The following is a 25,279-nucleotide window of genomic DNA, read 5'->3' as shown; positions in this document are numbered from 1 at the left end:
AGTTTTTAAGGACCTACTCAGTACCTAGGAGGGAAGAATTTTTTCTCTAACTTTCCAAGTGTTGTACTTCTATTTTTATAATTCATTTTTTAACTCCTATATTAGGACTGTCTACATCATAAATTTAAAGGAGGGATGACTCCTTTAAAGCAACAAGCTTGCCCTCAGAAATCAGCTTTTTAGAAAGAACTCAATTCTAAAATTTGGGGGCTTGGAACACCTTATTCTGGGAAACGAACTGGGGAGAAAGATCCAACCTACAATTAAACAGAAAATTATTCCTGTCAGAATACAGTTAGATACAGAAAAAATGTCTGATGGTAAAGCTACATATGAAATTACTGTGATTATTATCAGCTGGGGAATAAATCTATTCTGTCCACAGAACACATCCTGTTCATGTGTCCGCATACGATAAGACATATGGATGCTCAGGATTATGAGGACATACCTCTTCCTCCAGTCATATTCTGCACTTAAAATTCACCAGGTAAGGGATGCAAAACTTGAACGTGGCCTTTCTTTCATGATAGATCATCTTTGCCACTACCACAATTTTAGGAAGGACGCAATGGGATACTATCCCCACATCCTGAAAAAAGCCAGGGGCACTATGTCAGGGTTCCCCTGAGCGTGACAGAGAGCAGCAAGTGCCTATAAGGCACCTGATGGGCTAAGACAGACAGAATCCAGAGTCCTGCAGGTAAACTCCAGCCCTTTCGAGCTGCTGGGTAGCCCCACTATGAGCCATCTGAAAGGCTGTTTTGATAGGGCCAGCTCTTTAGTACTGCAGCTGCATGACAGGGGAGCAATTAACAGTATTAACAGTTCAAGATGAATTCAAGGTAACCCTACACTCCATGTTCATCAGACAAACTTCAGCTCAGCTCTCAGTATCACCTACCTGGTCCTAAAAGCTGTTCTGACCTTTCAAGTGTAAGGCTAGGCATGAAACACTCTCCTTACAGGTGGCTACCTCCTTCATTTTGTCAGAACTACCCAAGCTCTGCAAACTTTGTGCACAGAAAGCCTGGCACCACTTAATCTTGCTATTTCCTCTACTACTTCTCTGTTCTCCTTTAAACAAGAAACAGCTGAAGTCCTAAAACAGCTCCACTTCTCATATAACCAGCACAGTACAGACATTTGGGATGTAGGCTCTAAAGCAGAGTTCCCAAAGTTTTGTGCATGGATGATCACAAAACAAAGAGACAACAGAACGGCAGGTATAATAAAATTAACTGCAGTATAATACTAGAGACTCAATTAAAACACCTCATTTATATACTACAGAGGCCTCATGACCTGCATATCCATAGTCCATATTTTGGGAACTGCTGTTCTACTGCATAATACAGAGAAAGGCAGTTCACAGGGCTCATATTGCATAAGAGAAAGTCTCAGAAATTTCACTAGGTATCAACAGAAATGCCCTGAGATAGCAAGATAGCCTATAAGACATGAAATGCCATAATTGTCCTAGTCCTCAACACCATACTATCCAGTCTGTACACTCTATGTCACCTCTGTCAGAGAACTACCTGACAAAATCCACATACCAATCCAAGTTCCATAAGGTCACATTGCAATTGTTATTCATGCCACAACATAACCACATCACAAAAGCACGCCCAGAAACACTGAAGAGGGCTCTATGAAGAACTGGTTCTGATCACAAAGGGTTAATAAGCCCACAAATGGTTTTACACATGCATGGATGTACAGTTTCCAAGGCCAGCTCAGTACATTAACAACTCTCACAAACGGCAGAGAAAAAGCTAATAAGCTCTCCAGAGACAAGAGCTGACTCTATGCAGTTCACTTGGATATCTCAACACCACGGAACTAGAGCCAGAAGTGCTGGAGGCAGCAAAGCATAAATACACCACTAGGTCTACAAGTCAGCTTTGGCTCAGGCAGACCTGAGCTGGGTCCCATGCAACACCATTACTACTCTTGGGGTTCCTAAGCAGTGCAATTCATCACGTGGATGTCCAGCACCCACATCAGCATAGTCTCAGGCACACCTGCACTTGCTCCATCACCTTAAAAGTTAGTTGCTTCCTGTTCCTACTAGTCCCCCAGGCTGCTCTTTTGGGAGTGAGCTGCAGTCCTGGCTTAAGCAATGCCCATCTTTATTTGAAAAAGGAGCAATTCAGAACAGAAAAAAACAGCCCCTGACTGACCTAGTTTGATGAAGACATGGTGAACTGAACTGAAAGTTGGGTATCTTGCTTCATGCCATGTTCCCCTATCTTAATCATATACTCCTCACCACCTACTTTACGCCACAGCTGCTGTCCATCAGACCCTTCCATGTGCCACTTTAATTCACTAACACAGCAAATCAGTAAGTCAGTAAAAAACTAGGCCGTTTTCTTTCAGTGACCTAAACAGTTCACCAGAGGACATGATAATTGTCCAGTCCAGAACACAGGCAGAGGAAGATGTAGAAGTGAGCCTTTTCCCTTTGGACACTACTTTGACTCAGCTGCCCATGGAACCACAGCCTAAAGCTTCTTCATTAGCAAAATCAATTTAAAAGGTTTCTGCCCACCCCACAAGTCTGTGTTTTGGGGAAACTACTTTTTAAACATGGATCACATGCCTGTTAAAATTTTAGAGCTAATCCCCCAAACAGCTGCAGCTGTAAGTAGACAGAAGTAACAGAATCTTCTTATATCCGTTTTTGTATGAAAGCAAAGATTTCTTTGGAACCACAACCATAGACCTCAACACCACAGACATTTTTATAACACCAACGGGTGCATCCTGCACTCTGTCAATCTCAACAAAACAAACTATCTTGTACCTTATATAACAATGGTCTCAAGTCAATGTAAACATAGGTTTCCCTGGGTGTAAATTCAGAGATGGACTGGCTACAACTTGTACTACAGAGCAAAAAGACAAAAGGAGCAACGAGGACATTCTGAAGAAAATGGTGAAATTTGAAGGAAAGGCTGCCTGCTGTTCGTGATATGTTTAAAGTGAGGGGGAGCTCTGGGAATTTTCTCTTTAAAACAGTAAGACAATAACAAGAATACAACTGAAGTAATTTTACTCAGTATTGAGCCTGAAAATTTGTACCAGTATCTTTTTCACAGATATGTTCTGAAATTCCTTTAAATTTTAATCTAGGGCAACATTTATATATCTTTGTACAATTAACCTGTTAAACAGAGATAGTGAAACACCAGTTAAAAATAGCAAAGCCTCTATTTGAGAGGCAAATATGACAAACAGAAGAGAACTTATCTGAGAAAGCCTGAGAGGGCACACAGCTGGGGAGAGGTGTGTGCACAGGAAAAATGACGTTCTAGTTTTTTCATCACTAATGATGAATCCTACTGCTCACAGAGTTCTCTCACTCCTGCAACCACTGAAACCACATCAGAGTTTTGGAAAACCTTCTGAAAGCCATTGGAAAAATCTTGCAGCAGCAATACCATGTACCCAACCACCCTCAATAAGCTCTGCACTAGATGAACACACAAAGATGTCCCTTCACTGATCTCTCAAGAGGCGGCGGCAGCAGCCCCGACCTGTGCTGGTGCGTTGTAAAGCCGTAAGAAAGCATTTGGTAGCTCAGGAATTCAGGTGACAGGCCAGATCCAGGCATTAGGTTTATTACCAGCTAAATCGCACTGACATAGGAAATAATTCACATAAGAATAAAATATTACTGAAGCTTACGTAAGTCTCAAAAACACATCTTCGCCATTCACCACACCAGATTTGACACTAATAAAAGCAGCAACAGATTTTTAAGCTAATAGCTAAAAAACTGTGTGCAACATGGAAAAGCCATCCCAATTCAAACCAGTATTATTCCTACATACTTAAAGGAGGGACTTGTGTCTGTTCTAGTCATTCTCTCTACCCAGTCAAGAGATGTGTCTTGGTTTCATGCTGTCATGGTCAGTAAAACATAGAGAGTCTCTAAGTTCTAGTCAAACCTGTCCCAGCCATGAGGAAGAGAGACAGGTAGGACACTGTGATTTAACTGACCGTGTATCATTAAAACAGTTGTGCATCAGTGGATGGGGATGGTTCTCATACCTGCATCCTAGTTATATTGGACCTTCCCACAACTGGTCATGGGACAGGGTAGGACAGAGAGACCATCTGACCACAGTAAAAAGGGAAGAGATATCTGGATTCTTCGTTTATCCCACCCTTGGTAATAAAAAAGGCAAAATCCTTCAAAGTCCAGGATATTCTGGGTTTTACCTATCCCACCCTTGTTCTTGTTCTCCATTGCAACAGGCAAAATGTAACAATCCCAGACTCCAGAGTCTGCCCTTGAACCCTTGCCACTTCAGAGCTTAAGGGAATGCTGTAGTACAGTCGGCTTCTAGTTGACCACACACAGTTAGGGTCTGACAAGTCTTTTTGCTGTCATATTTACTGGTATAAATATATCTAATGAATTTTCATCAGAAGTTCTCTCACCAGGGCAGTAGTCCAAATACCATCAAGTCCATTACTTACTGTTAAAAAATTCCTCGTAGTCAGTTTTCTCCACACAACACGTGTACATGCGCAAAGCTGCTACCTTGATTTTCTAAAGAAAAAGAAAAGACAATGCTTAAGGTATTCATTATGAGAGCTAGTGAAGACTACCGTGTTTGTTAAATACATACACTATCATTTTCTGAAAAGACTTCTTTTGAGAATCACAATCACTTGAGATTTTCAGGAGCACATTAAACTACATCTCCCAGGAATGACACAATCTTGCCTTGAGGAAAAAAAATGATTAAATGGCTTCTTGAATACCCTTCCAAATCTAGTTTAATATAATACTGTCGTTACAAAAAAAGCAAGTGACGTACCAGACATCCTAAAAATATCTTCTTTTCCTACAAAAATGAAAATTGACCAACTAAGCTTCAAAAGGGAGAAAGAAATCCCAAATGATGAATGACATGAGGTATATTCAGGTGCTTCAGCACTTCTAATTTTGTTCTTGGCCTGCCATTGCACCAGAAACACCTTTACTGCATCATCTATAACAAAGATACATGTGCTGAAGCTTCAAAGAGCACAATAACTGATAGCAAAGATCTTAAAGAGAAGAGCTGTCAGCCATTCCTGTTTACTAACATCAAGGGGAGAAAAATAAAAAAAATTTGAAAACTGCAGAGCCCACTCTCCTACCTAAGCCAGGAAGCAGCACCGGGTTTCGGTTGTTTTGTTGTGCTTTTTTCTTTGTCTTTATTTTTTTATTTTTAGTGACATATACCAGGGATCATCTCAGTGCTCACTATAATACAGAGATGAGCACTATGCCTGCCAAATGGCACTTCAAATTACCAAAGTAATTATTTGTCTCTCCTCCCACCAAAAGAAAAATAAGAAAGTTGCAACTGATCTCCTGCTGAAACACAGGAGCCATTATTTTTCTTATTTGATAATCTCAGGCTTCTGTCAAAAATCAAGTATACATCTAAACTTCTTGCAGTAAAATAATTTACACTGCTTACTGGAGTTCTGAAGGTTTCCTTTTTAAAGGAAATGCTGCCTGGCCTGGGAGTAGAGATCTCCCCGGTGAAAGTCATTGCCCCAGACCAGGCGTTACTAGACATTAAAAACATATTGTAAAGAACAGTCCCTGCAATCCAGCCCTTAAATAAGGCAAGTAACACAGGAGAAACTGGTGAAATTTAATCATGGAAGTTTTAGGGTGTAGAAGAGGTGTGGGGAAAGGGAGAAGAAAATGGAAAAAAGCAGAGAAATATTAAGAAACTTCCTTAAGATCTCATAGAGAGCACTGACTGGCAAGGCCAAAAATGAACTGTGTCTCTTGGGCCCTAACCACAAAATAACTCTCTCCAAACCCAAGTTCCCTAGCCAAAAGCAGGCAGTAAAGAGTAGCAATTAAGGAGAACTCTGAATCAACACTTAGAGCTAACAAGAATCTTTATTACAACAATATGTACACAAGCACATGGGAGAGAAACTACTCTCTCATGAGGTTTAGCATCACCTGATTAAAAGCAACTGATTTTAACCAAAATACCTAACCCCCTTAAGTGTCAGTTATCTTTTCTTTATATTTTCTTTCTGAGGAGCGAGATGCAATCAGCAAGTTTCAGATCAGTCTTGGAGGAGGTCCACTCCGCCCTGCAGATATTCAAAGCACCTTATAGGTTTTAATTCCTGCACAGTTGGGCTCAGCCCTTCCTTCAAGCTGCCTTTTCCTCTCACTCCTTTATTCTGTGTCCTAGATCAGAGCAAAGAAATAATGAATTTCACCTCCGTCTTTCTTCCTTCTGCATAAGGAACTGAAGGTGTCTCTTACAGAACTGCTCTCATTTAGTCAATGTTAACAACTGCTTTATGAAAGAATTATTTAAAAAACATGAAAGAGGAGGACCTGTTTGTGACTCCGCCCTAGTCAACTACTACTGTACAGCGACTCAAAGAGCAATCACAACGTATCTCACTACTGTCCATTTGGGAGACCCTCCTGTCACAGAAATACAGAACACTGAAAGAGGTTCAGAGAAGGGCAACAAAAATCAAAACATGAAAGAGCCTCAATAATGGAAACAAGTTCAACTAAGTCTCCTTAGTCCGGAGAAAGACTAAGATATTATGGAATATAGGAGTCTATAAAATCATCAGTGGAAGGGAGAACATGAACATACACTCCAAGGAAAGAATAATCACCTTTTTTTTTTTAAGTACAAAATTAAAAGGTACCAACTGAAAACAACTGTTCTTCTTCCCCCCAGCAGGTACTCAAGCTATAGAACTCCCTGATATTGAATGCTATAGATGCTATAAACTTACAAGAGTTCAACGTGCAACTGAACAAATTTATAGAGGAAAAATCCATCAATAGATATTACAGAAAAATGCCTAGTTTCATGCAGGAAGTCCTGAAACAGACAACTGTTGTAGGCTGAAGAAGCACAAGACAAGTATCATAATATACTTTTCCTGTAATTAAATTCTTTCTAGGTAACTGCAATTGGTCGTTATTAGAGACAAGATGATGGTCTATGTGGGTGTTTGACTTAGCTAGTAAGGCTGTTATTGTGTTCTTTGGTGCACAAATGAAGTGAAAAATAAGATAGCTGAAGAAATTCAAGAAGACTTAAGACTCTACAAACCAAATACAATATTCCTCCTTATGTCAATGATAGCAATGCATTGATCAAGGGAGGTTCAAGCTATGGATTATTATTTCTTACATCACAAACCAGGGATTTGCAAGGGTAATAATTAGAACTCTTCCATTAAGTACTGCTCCTATCATAAGAAAAAAGGTGGGGTTTTTTTTTTTGCTTTTTAGAACTCTGAAAGTATCAAACAACCAAAAGAATTATTAAATTAATGCTTTACCCATCTGCTATACTTCAGTGGTCCAGTGAAACCCATTGCTTCTATTATCCTCGTGAAAGTACCCACTTTCTCTTCAGATGGCTGCAAGGAATCTTTTGCAGAAAGATGCTGTAAAATTGAAATATCACATATTTCAGTCTTAGCAATTAAATCTGACAAATCATTTTAGTTAGAAAAGCTACAAGTTTAATAGAGAATATTAGGTTTTTTGTTTACTTTCTTTGTTCAACAAAACAAATACATATTTAGATCTTCTCTGCAAAATATTACAGTTTTTCATGTGTGACATTCTTCTGTTTATGAATGCAAACATTGCATAACCATTTTGATAAAAGCATCCCATTAGAAGCTCGGACTCAAATAGTTCGTACAGAAACCTGCTTTCCAAAATATGGCTCCCATTCTAGATTCCCATATTCTTTCTAGATACGTGTCTTTACTTGGGCTTAAATCTTTTGCAGATAAAACGAGCAAACAAATCACAGAAACAGAGTAAATAGAGCTAACCTTTCACATTCTCTCTCTTACTCTCACAGGCATATCATATTCTAGAGTAATTATATATCATAAAAACCAATCAGCTCTATCTTAAAACTGTTAAAGCTACATGAAGCCACTGTTCTTACTGAAAAGCTCCCCCAGATTGTTACTGCCCTTACAGTTAATCTAAATGGTACTTGCAGAAAATCTAGATCAGGAAAGTATTTAGTTCTCAATGGTTTGCAGTGTCTGCAAACATGAAGGTAAATGTTCTCTTCCAGATTAACTACACATCTAAAACACCATTGGACTGATAAGAAATCTTTGTGGCATTCTGCCTCTAAGCATCCTGACAGTAGCAATCGGCCATCAGTAATTACCATTTGTACTCCAGCAAATAATTTCTAATGAATTAAGAATGCAGTATAAACATTTTGTTATCAAGAAACTACTCTACTTTTAACCCATCTAAGCAAAATCTAATGCACATGAATCTCCTACATATACTTGAGGAATACAGCTGAGAGCCATTATAATCTGAGAAAGTTCCCTGACCAAAGAAATGTTAAGTTGCTTTAAGTTGCCGGAATTTTACCCTAAACACTTCCTCCTAAGACATGAACATACTAAGAAAACATACTTCTTCGTAGGGAAGCAATTTAGCAACATAAGGACTGCCACACATGGCCAGAACAAACACTTAGACCAGGACACCATCTCCAACAAGGACCAGCAGCAGATACTTGGATGAGACACAAAAGCAGAGAAATACGGCACACGCTGCAGCTTCCTGGGGTGTACCTGCCCAGCTTTTGACAGTCATTCCTGCACTAGAAAACGTATCCACACGTTCATTTTTGGCAGCTACAACTGGATGCGCCTTCAGCACCCCAGTGTTTGAAACTATTTAACATCCATAACACACACAGAGTTGTGGTACACAAGTTTCACAGTTTAGTTATGTAAAAAAAAAATTCCCTTGTGCCTGTTTTAAATCCAACCTTGCCATTTCATTGGATGCTCTCAATTTTCCTATAAGAAGCCACAAACAACCATTTCATAGTCCCTTTTTCAGTATCTAGGATATGCTCAATGCAGACCTTGTGTCCCAATAACCACTGCCATACCAAACTCACTAAATCAACTTTCATCTCCTCCACAGAAATTAAAATCATACTAAACCCCTAGTGAATCTAGGCAGATTAATTTTACTACATGCCTCTTATCTACAAATGCATTATGAAGTCTCCCTCAGTATGGATTTTTCATTATGCAGAGGAAGTTAAGTTAAAAACTGAAATTATCTCGATTCAACTGTTGTCAGCTCGTCACCAAAAACATGATTGACCGTCTTTTTCTAAGAAATGCCATGATTCTTGCTTCAATCTTCTGCAAGTCTGCCTGGACTAGCGGAGGAGATGGAAAGGGGATTTAAGCACTGAGTGTTTGGTTCAACCTACAGATAGAGGTATGCAGTTCCTTCTGCCAATGCTAGGACTGCAGCCAAATGCAATTAAACTGTCCTATAAGCGTATATAAAGTCAGATCTAGAAAACATATAGAGAAAACTTCAAAAATATGTTTTATAACTCACTCAAAACAAGCTCATCAAGACACTGAAAGGGACATAAGCCCACCTCAGGCTGACTTTCCTGCTCAATACCTGAAATTCAGTGTTCAAAGCAAACAATCCTCTTAATTTTGACCCCAAATATAAAAATGAAACAATTGGAGCTCACCATTAATTCTAAACTACTTTCCCACCAGGAGTGCATAGTCAAGTTCACTTTTCAAAGATGAGTAAGTATTTCTCTATTCAAAGTAATAAGGTTGCAGTCCAAAAACCTACCTCAAACCTTACCTACACTGTTGTAAACTGCTTCCTCTCTGGTCATAAATCCTGCCTGGCTTCTTAAACCAAAGCTATTTTAACCAGGAAGTTTCCTGATTAATCTTTCAGCCTTTGTACCCCTCCCCTAGCCCTTTCCAATACATCAAAAGCAAGTCTCTGACCCCTGCCTTGAAGATCTTCATGCTGCTCCTGGCTTGTTAGATCTACCATCTTGTCATCCATTGCTCTCCCAGATCTGCTCTGCAAATGATGCTTGTGCAGATATAAGAGGGGTGGCGCAGGCAGACATAGGGACTAGGGATACGCACCATGTTTAAGAGCCTGGATTCTATCCTTAGCTCTGGCCATGGTAAATTGTGCAAGCCATTTTGTGTGCTTCAATCTCTTTGTCTGCAAAACATTTGGTTTACCTCACCAGCTGAAAAACACTGAAAAACTGACTAAAAAGAGGAAACCCTCTAATTAAGAACTAGATGCAAACAGCAGCCAGGGGTTCTTTCCTTCCACAGATCTCCTCGTTTTCCTTCATTTTGTCTATCTATGTCAAAATAACCGATTTAAAATACTTCTTAGTATTTACCTCTAACTCTACACCAGCAAAATACACAATTAGGCAGATAGCAAACTGGGATTGTTGTTTATATGCAAGCTTTACCCATCAATCCCTAACTTTCTTTTCCCTCTGTCCCCTCGTTTCTCATGCACACATTCCATTTTGCCATTTTCTTCACATCGCATTAACAAGAGCAGGATCAGGTTATTTATTAGTTGAGAGACGCTGACTCCCTTGGATTAAGTGCAAAATTAATTTTATGGGGATGATTCATGCTCCAGAAAACTTCTATTCCAAGACAAAAGACAATAAATGTAAGGGATGCAGAGGCCACAAATTAACAAAATAGTACAGATGAACAGTAAATAAATTATTACACAATAATTACTCGTTATTGGTAGATTGCATGACAATTGTCAGTGTTTAGCAGATAGAAAGGAAAAACTGTTGTTACACATTATTCCCAAGCTAAAGAATCAGGACGTCTAATATGTATGAGCAACTTCCATGTTTCCCTTTTTAAAGGTAAGAAAGGAACATATGCCCCCCGCCCCCCCAATAACTACTCTTCTTAACTTAGTTTCTTTCCTCATTGGAAAGAAGCCCTCAGACTTATCATTGGAACCTTCACCCCAGATAACCCAACTGTAACTGCACCTTCCTATGCTAGCACTTCATTTTCTGGAAAGGAACAGAGAGCACTTCTCAAATTATTGGTTCATGCTATACTAAAACATTTTATATAAAAGTTGAATTACCTCCTACATGTTTTGAAAAGTGTTTTGTTACCTGTATCTGTATAATCCCTAGCACAATGTGCCCTCCGACAATAAAAACATCAAACTCTTCTAACCTTATTTGTATTGTAAAACAATCTGTTTTGCTGTGTAATGGCTCCATTGGCTTGAATCAATCCACCACAGGATTTAGACAGTCGGAACTGGCCAGCCTGGTGTCTCTAGTAAAAATGATTAAAAAAAAAGAAAAAAATGAAAAGACCATTGACTAGTAAACACTTAACTTTACATCAATTACTCTTAGTTCGCTTCCAAGTCAATTACAGTTCAGTCTAATCCTGAAAAACTTTATATCACAAAAAGCAGAAATTTATTATTGTAACTGTTACAAACAAAATGGTTGTCCAATGCGTTGTCCACGCATTTTCTAGTGTTCTGTAAATGTACTGATGGAATGGACTGGCAGAACACTCCACTCTCAAAAACCACAGGCTATCTGCTTTCATTTTCTCACACACTACTTCTAATTATGGGTTTTGTCTCTTAATAAAGAATAAATCTTTGTCCTGGCCTTGCAGAGAAACAGAGTTTATGATATTTTTATCTACAACTTTATAGTCCATTCAATTGTCTTTGCGGCCAGGATTTGAGCAAAACAAATTACAGGGTAAAAGCTATCACTACAACCACTATAACTTCACACCACATGATTTGTATTACAGAGCTACTGCACAATAACAAAAACTATCAAGTTTCAAACTATCAAACTATCAAGGAGTGACTGGTATCTCCAGGTAAGAAGCTGCACACTGAACAGAACACCTATCACAGGCTCCCAGCATACCCAGATTAGCATTAACTTGTTTATGAATAAATTCAGACAAAGTAAATATGCTGGTTTGTTCAGCCTAGTCATCCCCGGAAGTCTACTGAATCTACTAATGGCTCAGAGTAAGCACACCTTTATCAATCAACTTCACAACTGCTCATTTCCCTCTCTACTCCCAACATCATATGCGACTTGATACGGACTGGTGCTTTAATAGTATGGTTGTGCCACAAAAGCACAGGCAATTTTCCCAGGACTGGAAGGTCCTACCTGAGAAGAGATATCCAAGCCAAAGAGCTTACAGGTAAATTTATAATTCTGTAAGTCATGGTGCTCTGATACAAGTTGTAACATACAGGAAGACAAAGACGCATCTTAATCTCCTCTCATTTCATCGTATGCAAGGAAACATCAAGAGATATACTCTAATTCTGTTCAGATAGCCTGCATCTATTCCCATTTTCTACACATTTTTCACTTTTTTATTATTAACTGCTATTACATGATGTTCTAGTTAATTTACTATGGATAGACACAATCTGACACTATGCATGCTACTACAGAACTGGAAGGAAAACTGCAAATCAGTACTTTCCACTGAAACAACACTACTTAATGTCGTGCTGTGCTAGGTAAAGATACCATTAGTACTAGAAAGTCCAAGGCTACTGTACAGTGCAGACATTCTATAAAACAAAGTGCTAGAAATTACATGCAATCATGACTAGCTTGTAATAGCTGCTTTGGAAAAAATGACACCTACATTTGGACTTCTGCATTTAATCTACTCAGCACAGATCATTTGGATCCATTAAAAGACTACATAACTGGAATGAAGACAACTGTGTAATAAAGAGTGGGAGCTCACCCTTTTAGCAGCAGAAAGCTTTTAAGTTGCCTTGATGTTTCAGCAATACACAGACAGTGAAGACATCACTTTTGGAAGTCTCTTTATTTAAAAACCATTACTTTTTCTTACTAATTTAAACCTATCCTCTTTTTTATTTTTAAACACACTTTAGCATACTCTGATATCCTACCTGGAAAATACCATAGAGCATCCGTCTACACTGGCCTTGGACTGCGGTTGTCCGTAATAATCCACTGCATGCTGCTATCCATTGAGTTACTCCAGTCTGGCAGCTCTGGAACAGAGAGACTAGCAATGAAGAAACAGACCCGAATACTCAGAAACAGTTAAACTGTCCTCCTGCTTCCACAAATTTTATTCATTTATACAACAATCCTCAGATTACACTCCCAACTTGCACTTCACAGAAGTATAAATTTTGATTTTAAAAAAATCTTGCCTTCCCGTACAAGCATGCAAACCAAGTTTGATGGCAGAAACGTATCAGTCAAAGGAAATCGTGGGCTGTCTACATCATAAAACTACACCACAATTTTTATATCTATACAATAAATTCAAATGCTTAAGAAGTATTCTTCAATCAACTGAGTGATCTCTAAAAAGCCCTCATCCGACTCTCAGGTTTTATGCATCTTTGTCTTACTTTACTTAGGCACAGCTAAGAATTTTAGTATTTCAAAAGGGTATATTGTCCCAATAAATTTCAATGAAGATAATTATTTTCTGTAATGAAAGTGTCAGGTAATATGGAAAAGAGGCAGGGTTTTCTTTGCCTGCACTTTCTTTGCACCTTTCATTCTCTGCAATATTCAAGTTAGTACAATATTTGCCTCCTTCATACATGTTCTACAGTAATACTGGAAATAACGTATATATTATTAGAATGGATATGCTTTTTTCTAATAAAAATAGCTTCACTTTCAATTGGCCACAAAGATGATTAAGAGATTGAAGCATCCAACATAGAGGAGAGGTTTAGCTTTGAGAAAAGACGACTCCAGGGCAATCTTATCAATTTGTATAAATACCTGATGGGGTGGGCAGTCAAATTCTTAGTGGTGCCCAATGAAAGGACAACTATGAGACCAGCAGATCCGCCCAAAGATTAGGAGGAACAGACACAAAGCCAACTTGAGTTCCTGTTCCCTGGACCTGCACAGTCACTGCTGCCCCTGAGGTGCAGTGTCCTGCATCCTCAGGCTGTTCCTCGTCAGCTCCTCACGGTGCTGCACTTCTAATCCATTAAGGGAACTGATCTGGGTTTTTAAGAACTGTGAGGGGAGAGATGCACTACCATAACAACTGTGGTTAGCATTCACTACTACTACACTTTGTACTGTAGCGAGACTACTTAGTTTCTGCTCTTTCGCCGTAACGTCACTACCCAACAAGTAAAATTATGAAAATGATACATTTCTATCCAAAAAGACTTTTCAGCTGAGTACCACCAAGTACTTCTTGAGATAATCCAGTGCTCTAACATAAACAGTTTAACAAACACTTAAGTGAGAAAGAAAATTCACCATTTTTTATAAATAATTACTACAAGATTCCAAGGCATGTGACAGGATTTTTTTGAGGCTTTTTCTTTGTAATAAGAAGGAAAACATGCCCAGGTTGCAATATGTCTTAGAGCTTGAATATACTGGGTTTTATAGCTGTTGAAAAGCACTACTGCAACAAAACTCGACAGAGACATATGAAAACATAAAATGAGCATACGCACACTTAAAAAGCGAGATGTGATAAACAATCAAGTAATAAAGAAAAAGACAACAGCAGAAAGCAGCAGAGCAACAGAAAGGGAACACGATGAGCTAAGGAATCTTCCCTAAGCCAGCATCACTGTTTGCAGAACATAACTTTCCTTTCAAATTACAAGTGCTACTTCTCCATTTGGCTGGAAGAAAAGGTACCAAGAATAAACTGAACAGGATTACTCAGGAATAGTCTGCAGACAGCACAAGCACCTCCTGCGGCTAGCTGCCTTGTCAACTTACAGATGAAAGAATATCACTATGGTCTTCTAAATCCTCCTGGCAACCATTAGGAGAGCCTTAGGTAGCAGACAAACTATTCATCAAGATCTCCTCTTAGGTAAAGAACAGCTTTATCATAATGGCAGTATTAACTAGCAGAGCTGAAATGTCTGGACAGTAATGAGGACTGTATCAAATGCTGTGAGCTCCTCAGAAGGCTTGAAGACAGAAGAAAAAAAAAATCTCCTTTCTTATTTCCAGTACAAAGAAGAGACACTGAAAGTTTGAAGACTTATTTTCATACAATTAGGCAACTATTAAATTCTAATGCAAAAGCAGATGCTGGGAAATGCCAAGGATCAGCAAAGCTTGAGCTGAAGGATGTTGCTGCTGTCAGAAGTCCCCCGCCTCCCAGCTGTGTACTCCCACCACTTACTACAGCTCAGGTGCTTCTCTGATTACAAAGTAAGGCAGTTCGGATCACAAAAATGGCAAACAACTACATCTCCTCTCCTCCAAAGAGATATTTTTCTGGCCAGGCTGAAAAGCTGAATCAGCTTACTTTGCCGTATGAATGCCAGAAGCAGCTGGGAGAGGAGGAGTTGCCCAGGTAAGCCTAGGAGACAAGTCCTTCACCTTCTGCAAGCAGGTTTACATTGCAAACCACACCCTGGAGGTACAGCTACACAGACAGCTGAACCCATCTGGTGACCCACTGCTTCTCTACCACTCTCCCTGCTCCCCTTCTGCCTGGCTTTCCCTTCTCTTTTTGCTAGTGATTGCCTCTTTAATGCATTAAAACTGCGGGAAACTATTTTTATGTTGCCACGGTTCTGCTGCTCCAGAATTTGGATCATAGGGACCAAGAAAAATGCTGGAGGAGGCACTGGTAGGCAACAGTACAAAGACATGAGCAAGGAGAAAGAGCAGGGATGGGAGGAGGAAGCAGGAACTCAAGCTCACTGCATTTCAGCTGCTCTGAGGCAGGTTCGCTCTCAGTTACTTTCAGCTTGAGAGCTGAAAGGACAGGGCTCACCATGCTTGTAAAAACCACACCCTGAGACACCAGTTCCAAGTACTTAGTGGATTAATTTCATAAGTGGATATTGCCCTCTGACTCAAGGCCTTTCATTTTCCTGACGAATCTGTCTCCACCTAGCAGCACTGGCCATCCCTGTATTGGTGTTGTGACAGAATATCAGACCCAGGTACAAACTTCCCTTTTCTAGACTAAAAAGTGTTACTCTGCTGCAAGGACTTTAAAGGCTAATAGAAAGAAAAAAAAGTACACAAATGCATGAGAAAGAAGAAAGGGGTTGCATCATTAGTAATCCGCTCTCACTCATTCATAGGAACCCAAACTCTTCCACATAGCACAGAAATTGGAAACTTTATATTATCCTTGCTATCAAGCACCTCTAAAGTGAGAAGGAAATCCCTAAGAATGGCAATCCCCACCCCACAGGGCACATACGCTCTGCTCAAAGCAACAAGAGAAGTACCAGACTGAAAAAAAGTATTTGTCAAGCCCCAGTCAGGAGCACTAAAGCCTTGCATAATTCTTATGTAAACACAAACTCTGAAGGAAAAGCTCGACCCGCTCCTTCACCAGAGACCACTGCCGGGGGAGGGGGCCACGGGGAGGCGGGAACAGCCGTTGGGTGCCGCAACCCCCCGCAGACACCCCCAGGGCTTCGCGAACACCGCCAAACAGCCTCTTCCTTATGCACGTTGTCTGGGGGGAGGCCACGCCGTGGACAAGCCGCGACACGGGGCGGCCCGCGGGAACTGGCGGGACCGTGCGGACGGGCCCAGGCGCCGCAGGGGCGGCGCCGGGACAACCCCGCGGAGACGCGCCCAGCCGCACACGCCGCTCGTTCCCTCGGCGTGGCGTCGCGCCGCGCCGCCCCGGGGCGGAGAAGGCGACCCCGGCCGCCGCCGCCGCCACTCACCACGGCTCGCACCAGCGCCGCCATGGATCCCCGGCGCCGCTTCCGGCGGCGCGGCTAGCCCGCCGCGGCCCCTTCCGCCCCGCCGACTGCGCATGCGCGGGGCGGGAGGGGGCGGAGTCGCGCGGCGGCTGGTGGCGGGGTCGCGCGGCGGCTGGTGGCGGTGGCGGTGGCGGCGGCGGGCGGGCTGCTGCGCGCGCGCGCTGTGGGCGCTTGGCGGCCGCCGCTGCGCGGAGCGGCCCGGAGAGGGGCGCGCGGCTGACGGGCTGTGCCGCCGGGGGAGGCAGAAAGGAGGGGAGGTTCCGGGCCTGGGTTGGCGTGTGGCTCGGAGGGGGGAAAGGCGGCGAATCCGTGCTGCCCGTCGGTGTCAGCCCTCTCCTCTGGAAGGCCCGACCCCTGAGGGGGATGGTGGCTATGCTTTCAGTCTGCTGCTTGGCAGCAGAGAGAGCAGCGTGAAAGCAGCGATAGTTTCCTCTGGCTGAGGTTGATCTGGCCATTCTGGCTGCCCCAAGCAGGAGACGGCATCTGCGTGAGGCTGCGCAGGTGCCAGCACAGGGATTTCACAGTGGTAGTACAGGAGAACATGGCAGAGCCCCTCATGCCAGTGTCCCCACAGGCCCTGGAGCCAGCACCTTGCTGCCAGGAGCGAGCCCACCTGTCCCTGGTGCGTATTCCCTACTCCTTTGCTTCTGCTGGCACCAGCTTTCATGAGGCCGCAGAGTGAACCTGAGCAGCAACCCAACGGGCTGAAATGAGCTGGCTTGTTTTGCCAGGTTAGTCTTAATCTGGATCACATCCACATCACCTCACAAATGTGAGTCCTGGTACATGGGAGGCTGGTGCAGATGTGAGCAAGAGCAGCTGGGGAAGAGAGCGAGGCTGCTCTTTTCAGCAGCAGTGCTGGCTTAAAGGGCTTGGGGAACTATAATGTTCTTCTACTCTCTTTCCCAGCATATTTACTGGGATGTCAGCTTCTCAAGAGGGCAGTAGCAGCTGCTTTAATGGCCTTGAAACTCCACAGTAGTCCTTAGAAATCTTTCATATGTTCTTAAATGTCAGGCCTCATGGGGCCGATGGAATCACCTGCTTGGACTTCCTTTCCACAGCCATCCCAGATCCCTGTGCCTGCAGACAGTCTTTTCTGAGATGTTCTGACTCACTGCAGCTATCTGCTGAAATAGGTTTAACTGTATCTGACAACGTGTTTAGTGAACGAGTTGTTCTGACGTGGGGCTGGATGTTGAACAACACAGGGAACTGTAGATCTCTGTCAGGGACATGCTATGCTTCATTTCGTTCTTGTGCCTGTGGCTAATTCTAGGGAGGAGGGTTAAAGCTAGCTCTGCTTCTTTCTGTTTGCTTAGCTGTCCTCCACGTATTAGACTCAAAGCAATATTAAATACCATTCTTAACAGCAAATTTTGTGTGAGAAGGCGATAGAGGAGGATGATTACACTTTTCTGAAGCCTCCTCTTTGACATTAATGAGTAAGAGTCATTAAAAGTGATGAAGCTCAAGAACCCCTACAGTGTATAGTTGTACAGAGAAAAGACTTCTGTCAGTAGCAGAGGAGTCTCAGTGGTGTGCGGTAGTCTGTCCACCATAGCGGACACTTTCTAACTCGGAGCTGTGTGATGAATATGCTGAGCATGCCAGCTCCTGACACTCACCTGGGTTTCTGTTATTCTTACCTAGTGATGCACAGGAGGATTTTGACACATTTCAGTTGGAGAAAATTACTGTCTTACTAAGATTCCTTTGCCTGTCACTGTTATGTCATTCTCCATGTAGCACTAAGCCCTTTTCATGTCAGTCTAGCTGAACACAGCTACCTCATATGCACAGAACAGCACATCAGACTGCTTCTGAAGGGGACATGGAGATGGAAGAGTTGGAGGTGGATCTGAATTTCAATTTCAACTCTAAGGGGATTTCCTCAGAGCACTGGCAATTTACTCCCCTTTATGTACACAGTCCTTGCTGTCCTCTAGTTCCCACCATTCAGCTCTGCTCAGTGGGCAGCTCCACAACTGCATGAGTCTTACCTCAGTCATAATGAATCTTCCATGTGGAACTGCTCCTGGGAGAGCATTTTAACCAGCAGCAACAAGAAGTCCCAGACACAGGGCAGCAAAGTTCCTATCTGACTGCTGGTGTTCTTTCCTCCGAGGCCATTCATGGCAGAGCAACTTGCTTTCATGAATGTGCTAAAACATGTTGGGAAACATTAACAATGGCATTAGGTGTGTTGGCAGCCAGGTGACTGAACAGGAAAGAATCAGAAAGGATATAATGATATTTAATTTATATAATGAATTATAAAGTAAGTTGCATGTTATTTATTATAATAATTAATTTATTGATAAGATTATATTTAATGGGCTTCCTCCTCTGGCCTCAATCCTGTCTTCTCTCTTACTTGCAGGCCTGGCAGCTGGCTTCGAGTTTGCCACTCTAAGTGGCTGGAGGGAGCAGCTGTTAGAGGGAGGAGACAAGGGGCCACGAATCATGGGCTGAGAGAAAGTAGTCTAGAGGAGTTTAAGTGAAGGAGAAATGGAAAACAAAGAGGGACAGAGAAACTTCCTTCCCTGAATGTACTAAAACATGCTGGAGAACAGCAGCGGTGGGGCTGGGTGTATGCGTGCATGGAGAATGAGAGAGGATACTGATCGGGCACCAGTGTGTGGAAACAGCAATGAGCACAGACTCAGAGTTTGGGGGAGGGCAGAGGCATAGAAGGGAGAGAGTGAGGAATTGCAGAATCCTCCAAATAGGTGGTTTGCCATTTTTTAAGTGTGACCAAGAAGGGATATAGGACTGCTGTGTGCTGAAGGTAGAGAAGCAGGGTGCAGAAACCAAGCGAAAACCATGTGGAGAGATGACTCTCTACAACCTACCCACAAAGTCCTCTCTTTAGGACACTGGTGGTGGAGGAAAAGCCTGATGACAGCAGGAATGGTTGCTTCTGGTGACTGGGGCCGTGCTGTGCAGTCCTACAGGCTGCATCCATACAAATGGGTGCAGTGATGATCCACACATGTCAGGATGGTGCGAGAGGCCTCCCTTTGCTCCTGCGTGTCTGGTTAGATGGGGCTGGTGGATGAAGTAAGGGTACAGTTTGACAATACAGCTAAGCAGATAAAATTACTAATTGCTGAAATGAGTGGTCCTGCCCCTGGCTGTGGTAGCACTAGCATTCATCTAATGAATGCTGAGCCAATAAGCTGGTTGAAGGAGCTACACCAGCAGAAAATTGTCTTTTTGTTGTGTTTAGTAGGATTAATTTTCTGTGAGCTTAGCTACCTGAACCAGCTCTCCTCAGGACCAGAGGAATGCCAGGAATGTGTATCTGGGGACAGGATGGGGAGAGCGGATTGGCTGTTTTGGCAGCAGCCAGCTATTCGGTCAGCTTAGCCATATTGTCAAACTGCCATCCTGACTGTGGCTGCTGTCAGCAGTCGTCCTTGTGATGGTAGTGATTCCTTTCCTGCAGGTAATAGAAGGGGATAAGGGGAGAAGTAGTAACAATCACCCTGAAGCCCTGTTGCCAAACAGGCAAGCACAGGGAAAAAACTTTTTCCCCAGGTGGCCGTTGTGAGACACCAGGATACCTGAACTGCTCTTGCTGAGATCCTGTGCTGGCATTTCACAGCAGAATCCAGGCAGGCCCAGGATGCCTTCCCAGGCCCTCTTGGGATCATTCTAGCCCAGATGTGCAGAATGACGAACACTTCCTGAAGCTGTGCAAGAACAGACACTGTGTTGGGGCCTGCTTTGGGTTCAGTTTAACTTTGGCTCTGCAGAGCATAAGGTTTTCTAGAGCATGCAGGGTCTAGGTTAAGGCTGTTGTGGTGGTTGGCAAGGCTTCATTTTGACAAATCAACTCCTGTGCAGAACAGGAAGGGGGATATAATTGTAGCCTGTTAGTTAAAGCCTTAGTCCAGCAAGCATCCAAACACAAAGGGTGAGTGTGAAGCTTATCCAGACTTGAAAGAGTTCATGGAGGAAAAATTCTATATCCACCTGTTATCCAGATATGTGAAGATAGGATAAGGGTCCAAATCCCCTTATTGCCAAGAATGGAGACAACAAGGGACTGTGATTTTTTTAGCCCAAAAGCAGGATGGAGCTAGCAGTGAAGAGCTGGCATTAAAATCACACAGGCATTTCTTCAGTGTTAAAATACTACACCAAAATCAAGTGGATGATTGACAAAACTGAGCCTCTCAAAACAACTGACAGATCCAAGTTGTGCCTAACATTTATTTTTAACAATTTTGATTCCATTTAGCATGTGTAAGCCAGCATAGGAATTTTTATCCTATTCCTACTGCTATTTTGATCTAGTCTCAGGTGGCCTTCTGCTGACTTAACTGTTTTTCAGGACCACAGTCCCATTTAATTGCAGGCAGCCTATTTGCAGAGTATGTAAGGAAAGAAGAGTTGCAACAGAAGAGTTGAGTTTTATCAACTGGGAGACTCGGACACCTGATAATGAAATATTTATCAGAACAGAATCTGACTTTCTGATTCAGTGAACTGCTAATTAGTGATATAAAGTACCACAAGAAAGATTGGAAGAGAGGCAGAGGCCTCTCTAGCATAATTGCGATGACCACCCTTGGCGTGAAAAATTCAGATTAAAATCCCTTAATCTGAATTAGGGCAAAGCTTGAAGATTGATAGTATTGCACAGAAGTATTACCCCAGCCTAGGTCACCGGCTGTTCTCCATGGGGAGAGTGGGACAAAGGCTCTGTATTTTGCCCAGCGATTCCGTGCTGGTCTCAGAATGCCACCATGTCAAAATGTGGGTATTTATCTACTCCCAAAACTTCAGTTTTGAGAAACTCATTTTTACATGAAGAAGTGTTGTCAAAATGTTCCAGGCCGGCTATGATGCTTCAATGATTTGCTAGTTTTAAAATGTTTGCCCTCACTTGAGTGTTCTAGGCTATGGTAGAGACTGAGACTTTGATTCTGGATTGTTATATTGTTCTTTGGTTGGCATAATTAATTAATTACAGACATTTGCAAATTTGTAGGTATGTAGCTAAAAAGATTATCTAGACCATCCTCCACTTCCAGTACTAAATGTACTTAGACCTCTCTGGTGCATGTTGCCCTGACCTGCACCTAAAAATTTCAGTAAGGGGACTCCCAGTTCCCATATGAAGCTCGTTCCAATCTTTCACTGTGAAAGTTTTCTCATATTTAACATAAAGATGCTCAGTGTGAGCCCCATTCTTCTCCCTTTGATGTCAGATTCCTAAAGGTATTAAGTAAGAGCAGAGTTTGGCTAATACTTTAAGAAATCAGCCTCAGGCTATTTGCTGTGAGAAGCATCGTAGAGATGTGGAGAAACTCTTGGTTGGCTGTTCTGGAGATGAGGCTTCATATCACAGCTCTGCAAGTTTTTCCTTATAGAACCTTTATCATATTACTTGTTTTTTCACCCTGTTAATGGATATACACATATTTCCTCATAATAAAAGAGAATGAAACACTTTTGATGGGTTTTTTTTTTAAGTAGCTTGTTGTAGTGCCATCAGAAATAAGCACAAATGGGCATGTGGAGACTATATTGTCAAAAATAGGAGACATAGTATGGTGAGCCAGCAATCCAGGTCCTGTGTGGCCTCTGCTTATCTCTGCCTTCAGGAATCCTTAAGTCTTTCAGAGTGAGCAATACAGTAGTAAAAAGACAAGTTTAGTCTGAATTTAGCACCCAAGAATTTAGCACAGTGAGAACTGCCTGATCTGCCAAGCTGGAATCTCCAGGTTAAATCTTTCCTGAATTTTCCACTTTTGGGACTTCAGAGACAGGCACCTCTATGACATGTTCTGGTATTTTTTACTTGCCACATTTCCTCCTCTCCAGCAGTGATGATGTTCTATGCGGACCACTCTGCAGTCAGACTTTCTGTGTGTAACTCACCAGGATACAGATTTTCTGTGGGTTTTTTTAATCTGTGTACTTCTGTCCACTTTCAAAAGATTCTCCATACGCTGCACAGAGGTCCTTGGGCTATTGCAGTCCTGAGATTACATATGCATTTAACCTCTCCCAAGCTGGTTCAGTGGTCATTACTACAATTCTATTTCTTTTTTTACTTAATTAACAAGGAATGATAAATAACTTTTAAACAAAGGCATTTAAAAATATTTGCTGTTGCTATCTTCCTAATTTCCTATCAGCACATAATTTTATTTCAAATGTTATCATAGACTATGCTTTCTCTGTTCTCACACAGAAAAGCAGACTGATCGTGTAGGCCTGTGTTTTTATATTTTAAAACGTAGCTATGCAGGTTAATCAACCATTGTGAAATATTCTAAATATATAAAGTCCCATAAGAACTTCTTGTATTTTTCTCTTCTCAGTCACGTGAAGGATCAAAATCAACTTGATAAGGCAATTGTTAGCCTAGCATTTGCTGGGAAGAGCTCCCTCCTTCTGAAAAACAAGCATCCTTTAGACTAGGGCAAAAGTACAGATCTTTCAGCTTCAGTCTTTCCTCTGCTCAGTCTAGAATTCCTGTCTAAGTACAGATTTAAAATTATATTCATTTTCCCTCTTAACCACCTGCTCCTGCTTCTGCAGAAGAACAGTCAAAGGAAATCTCATAATCACAGGGGGAAACAGGATCTCTCCATGTTACCTGGGACAAGCAGGGCTGGGGCACTCCAGCTAACAAGAGGTAAAATAGTCCATATGGGTATTCCAGGACGCTCTGGAGATCATGATAAAGAGAAAACCAATTGCAAAAACTCAGTTCAGGTCCAGCAGGTCTTATTAACTCTGGTTCGGTGCCAATACTGCAAGACTGCCAGCTGGCCCTTGCAGCTATTTGAGTGTCTTTGCAGCATACTTTCCCGGTGCTCCAGGTTCTGAAAGGGCCTTGTATGTACCAACAGAGCCAGTGCAGGTCTGGCACTACATCCTGTCTAATGCACCCTTTTAGGACGTGAAGCATAGATCAGTGATAACAGGCCCTGGGAGCCCTGGTATATGTGGATTGACTTCTTCCAGAGCTTACTTGGATGTCTCTGCACTGCTCTTACCAGAACTCCGAGTTCCAGAAATGCAGTGAGGGGCCATCTGACCGCATGGGGAAACCCAAGTTCCGCTGGATTTCTAGCTCTGGCTGTGTGCTGAAGGAAAATGGCATTTCTAAGGTTGGACTGGTAGTTTATAACGAATTTGTCATACTTTGCTTTTGCAAAATTTTTCTGCTTTGCTTACAGAGTAAATCTGGACACTTTGAGACCAAGTCCACCCTTAGGATGACATTGCAAGCTGAAAAAGGACTTTTAATGGAAGCTAATTATATTTTTAGCAACTTAAAGATGCTTAGTCCTCTCCATAAGACTGAATACTCAGTTTGGGGTGTCAGTGTGCATACCTTCGCTACTGCTGTTTCCCAGGATAAGTGCTATTTAAAGATATGAAAATAAGAGAATTTTTCAATAAAAGTACAATCCTTACAATGCATTATGGACCTTGAAAGGTTTGGCAAGTATGGAGATCAATTCCCTGATCTGGAATTCCTTGGCTAGGGGTGCAAAGTGGTTCTTGCTCTGGTCTCCAGGAGGGAGTTACCCCTCTGCTGCACCAGTGCTGCAGGAGGAAAAGCAGACGTGAAGCAGAACAGGCTCGTCAGTGCTGCACCTCACTGAGTTTGGTGATGAAGCCTAGCAAGCAAAACCTGAACTCCATGACTGAACTGTTCAGGGGAAGTAGAAATAGGACCTGATTACTTTTTCCGAGCTTCTATATCCTAGTGGCTGCTGCTACTGTTAAATATGATAAACTCCTGTGTGTTCACTTTAGCTTGCCATCAGTACTCACTGTTTGCTGGGGCAAGCCCAGGATGTTTCCCTCCCCACCTGTCAAACTTAGAGTGTGCTTTGGCACCCTGCCATTGCAGAGTCTCAACGACTTGAGCAGACCGCTTCAGAAACAAGACATCCCAGTACTTAAGCAGCCTCTGCTTCATGAGCTTTCGTCCCATCTGTATGCTTTCTGAGGAAGAAAGTGTTTGCTGGTCAGAGAGGTTTTCCACTTGCGCCTCCTTCAGCTTTCCATTACCACTAAGAGGTTATATGGGGTGCAGTGCTGTACACTGTACCGTACTATATGCAGAGGTGTTCAGACTTAATTTATTCCCTTCTCCTGGATAAAGATTATTGCAGCTGTGTGTTTTGGAAAACTATCAATGAAGGGAGTTCAGCTCATACAACACACTTTCAATAGGGTACTGTACTCTATATTTCCAGGTTCTGTTTTAATTACACTTGCATATTACCTTGGAGGAAGCTGAAATCTGGAAAATGTTTTCTCATATACCATGTCTTAAACGTTCCTGACCTTCTGTTTTATACCAAGTACATTTATGTTTGTGATGAAAACCATATAATATGGGGCAAGGTTTGGCTATCCGGGATAATCTATGAGAGGCATGCTGTCAGTCCCTCCTAGCAAAGACTGAGCAATTTTCACTAAGAAATGTCCCCATCATCCCTCACCCCACCACCTTCCAGCAGTCATTCCCTCTTCCCTCCCTTCACGTGGCTCCCAACAAGAGCCACAGGAGTTGGCCACGTGCTGTGAATAGGGCAGGATAGTGGCCCTCTCCTGTGGCAGCAAGAGGCTCCTGCTGCTCTGAAGAAT

General features: G+C 42.2%; 1 protein-coding gene across 1 annotated transcript in view; it reads right to left on the bottom strand.

Moving 5' to 3' along the window:
• The window catches only part of UQCC1 (ubiquinol-cytochrome c reductase complex assembly factor 1), a 48,470-nt gene extending 31,791 nt beyond the window's left edge, over positions 1 to 16,679 (bottom strand). Inside the window, exons 1-5 of the mRNA XM_075517557.1 lie at positions 16,610 to 16,679; positions 12,848 to 12,952; positions 11,095 to 11,199; positions 7,357 to 7,464; positions 4,495 to 4,567 (exon numbers count right to left, since the gene is read on the bottom strand). Of these exons, the coding sequence (XP_075373672.1) occupies positions 4,495 to 4,567; positions 7,357 to 7,464; positions 11,095 to 11,199; positions 12,848 to 12,952; positions 16,610 to 16,633 (415 nt within the window). The 5' untranslated portion in view covers positions 16,634 to 16,679. The remainder of the gene's footprint in view (positions 1 to 4,494; positions 4,568 to 7,356; positions 7,465 to 11,094; positions 11,200 to 12,847; positions 12,953 to 16,609) is intronic.
• Between the last annotated feature and the right edge of the window lie 8,600 nt (positions 16,680 to 25,279).

The sequence above is a fragment of the Mycteria americana genome, chromosome 14 (assembly GCF_035582795.1).
Source record: "Mycteria americana isolate JAX WOST 10 ecotype Jacksonville Zoo and Gardens chromosome 14, USCA_MyAme_1.0, whole genome shotgun sequence".
NCBI classification, from domain to species: Eukaryota; Metazoa; Chordata; class Aves; order Ciconiiformes; family Ciconiidae; genus Mycteria; species Mycteria americana.
Note: the sequence above shows the minus strand (reverse complement) of the source record. Positions and strands in the feature narration are given on the sequence as shown.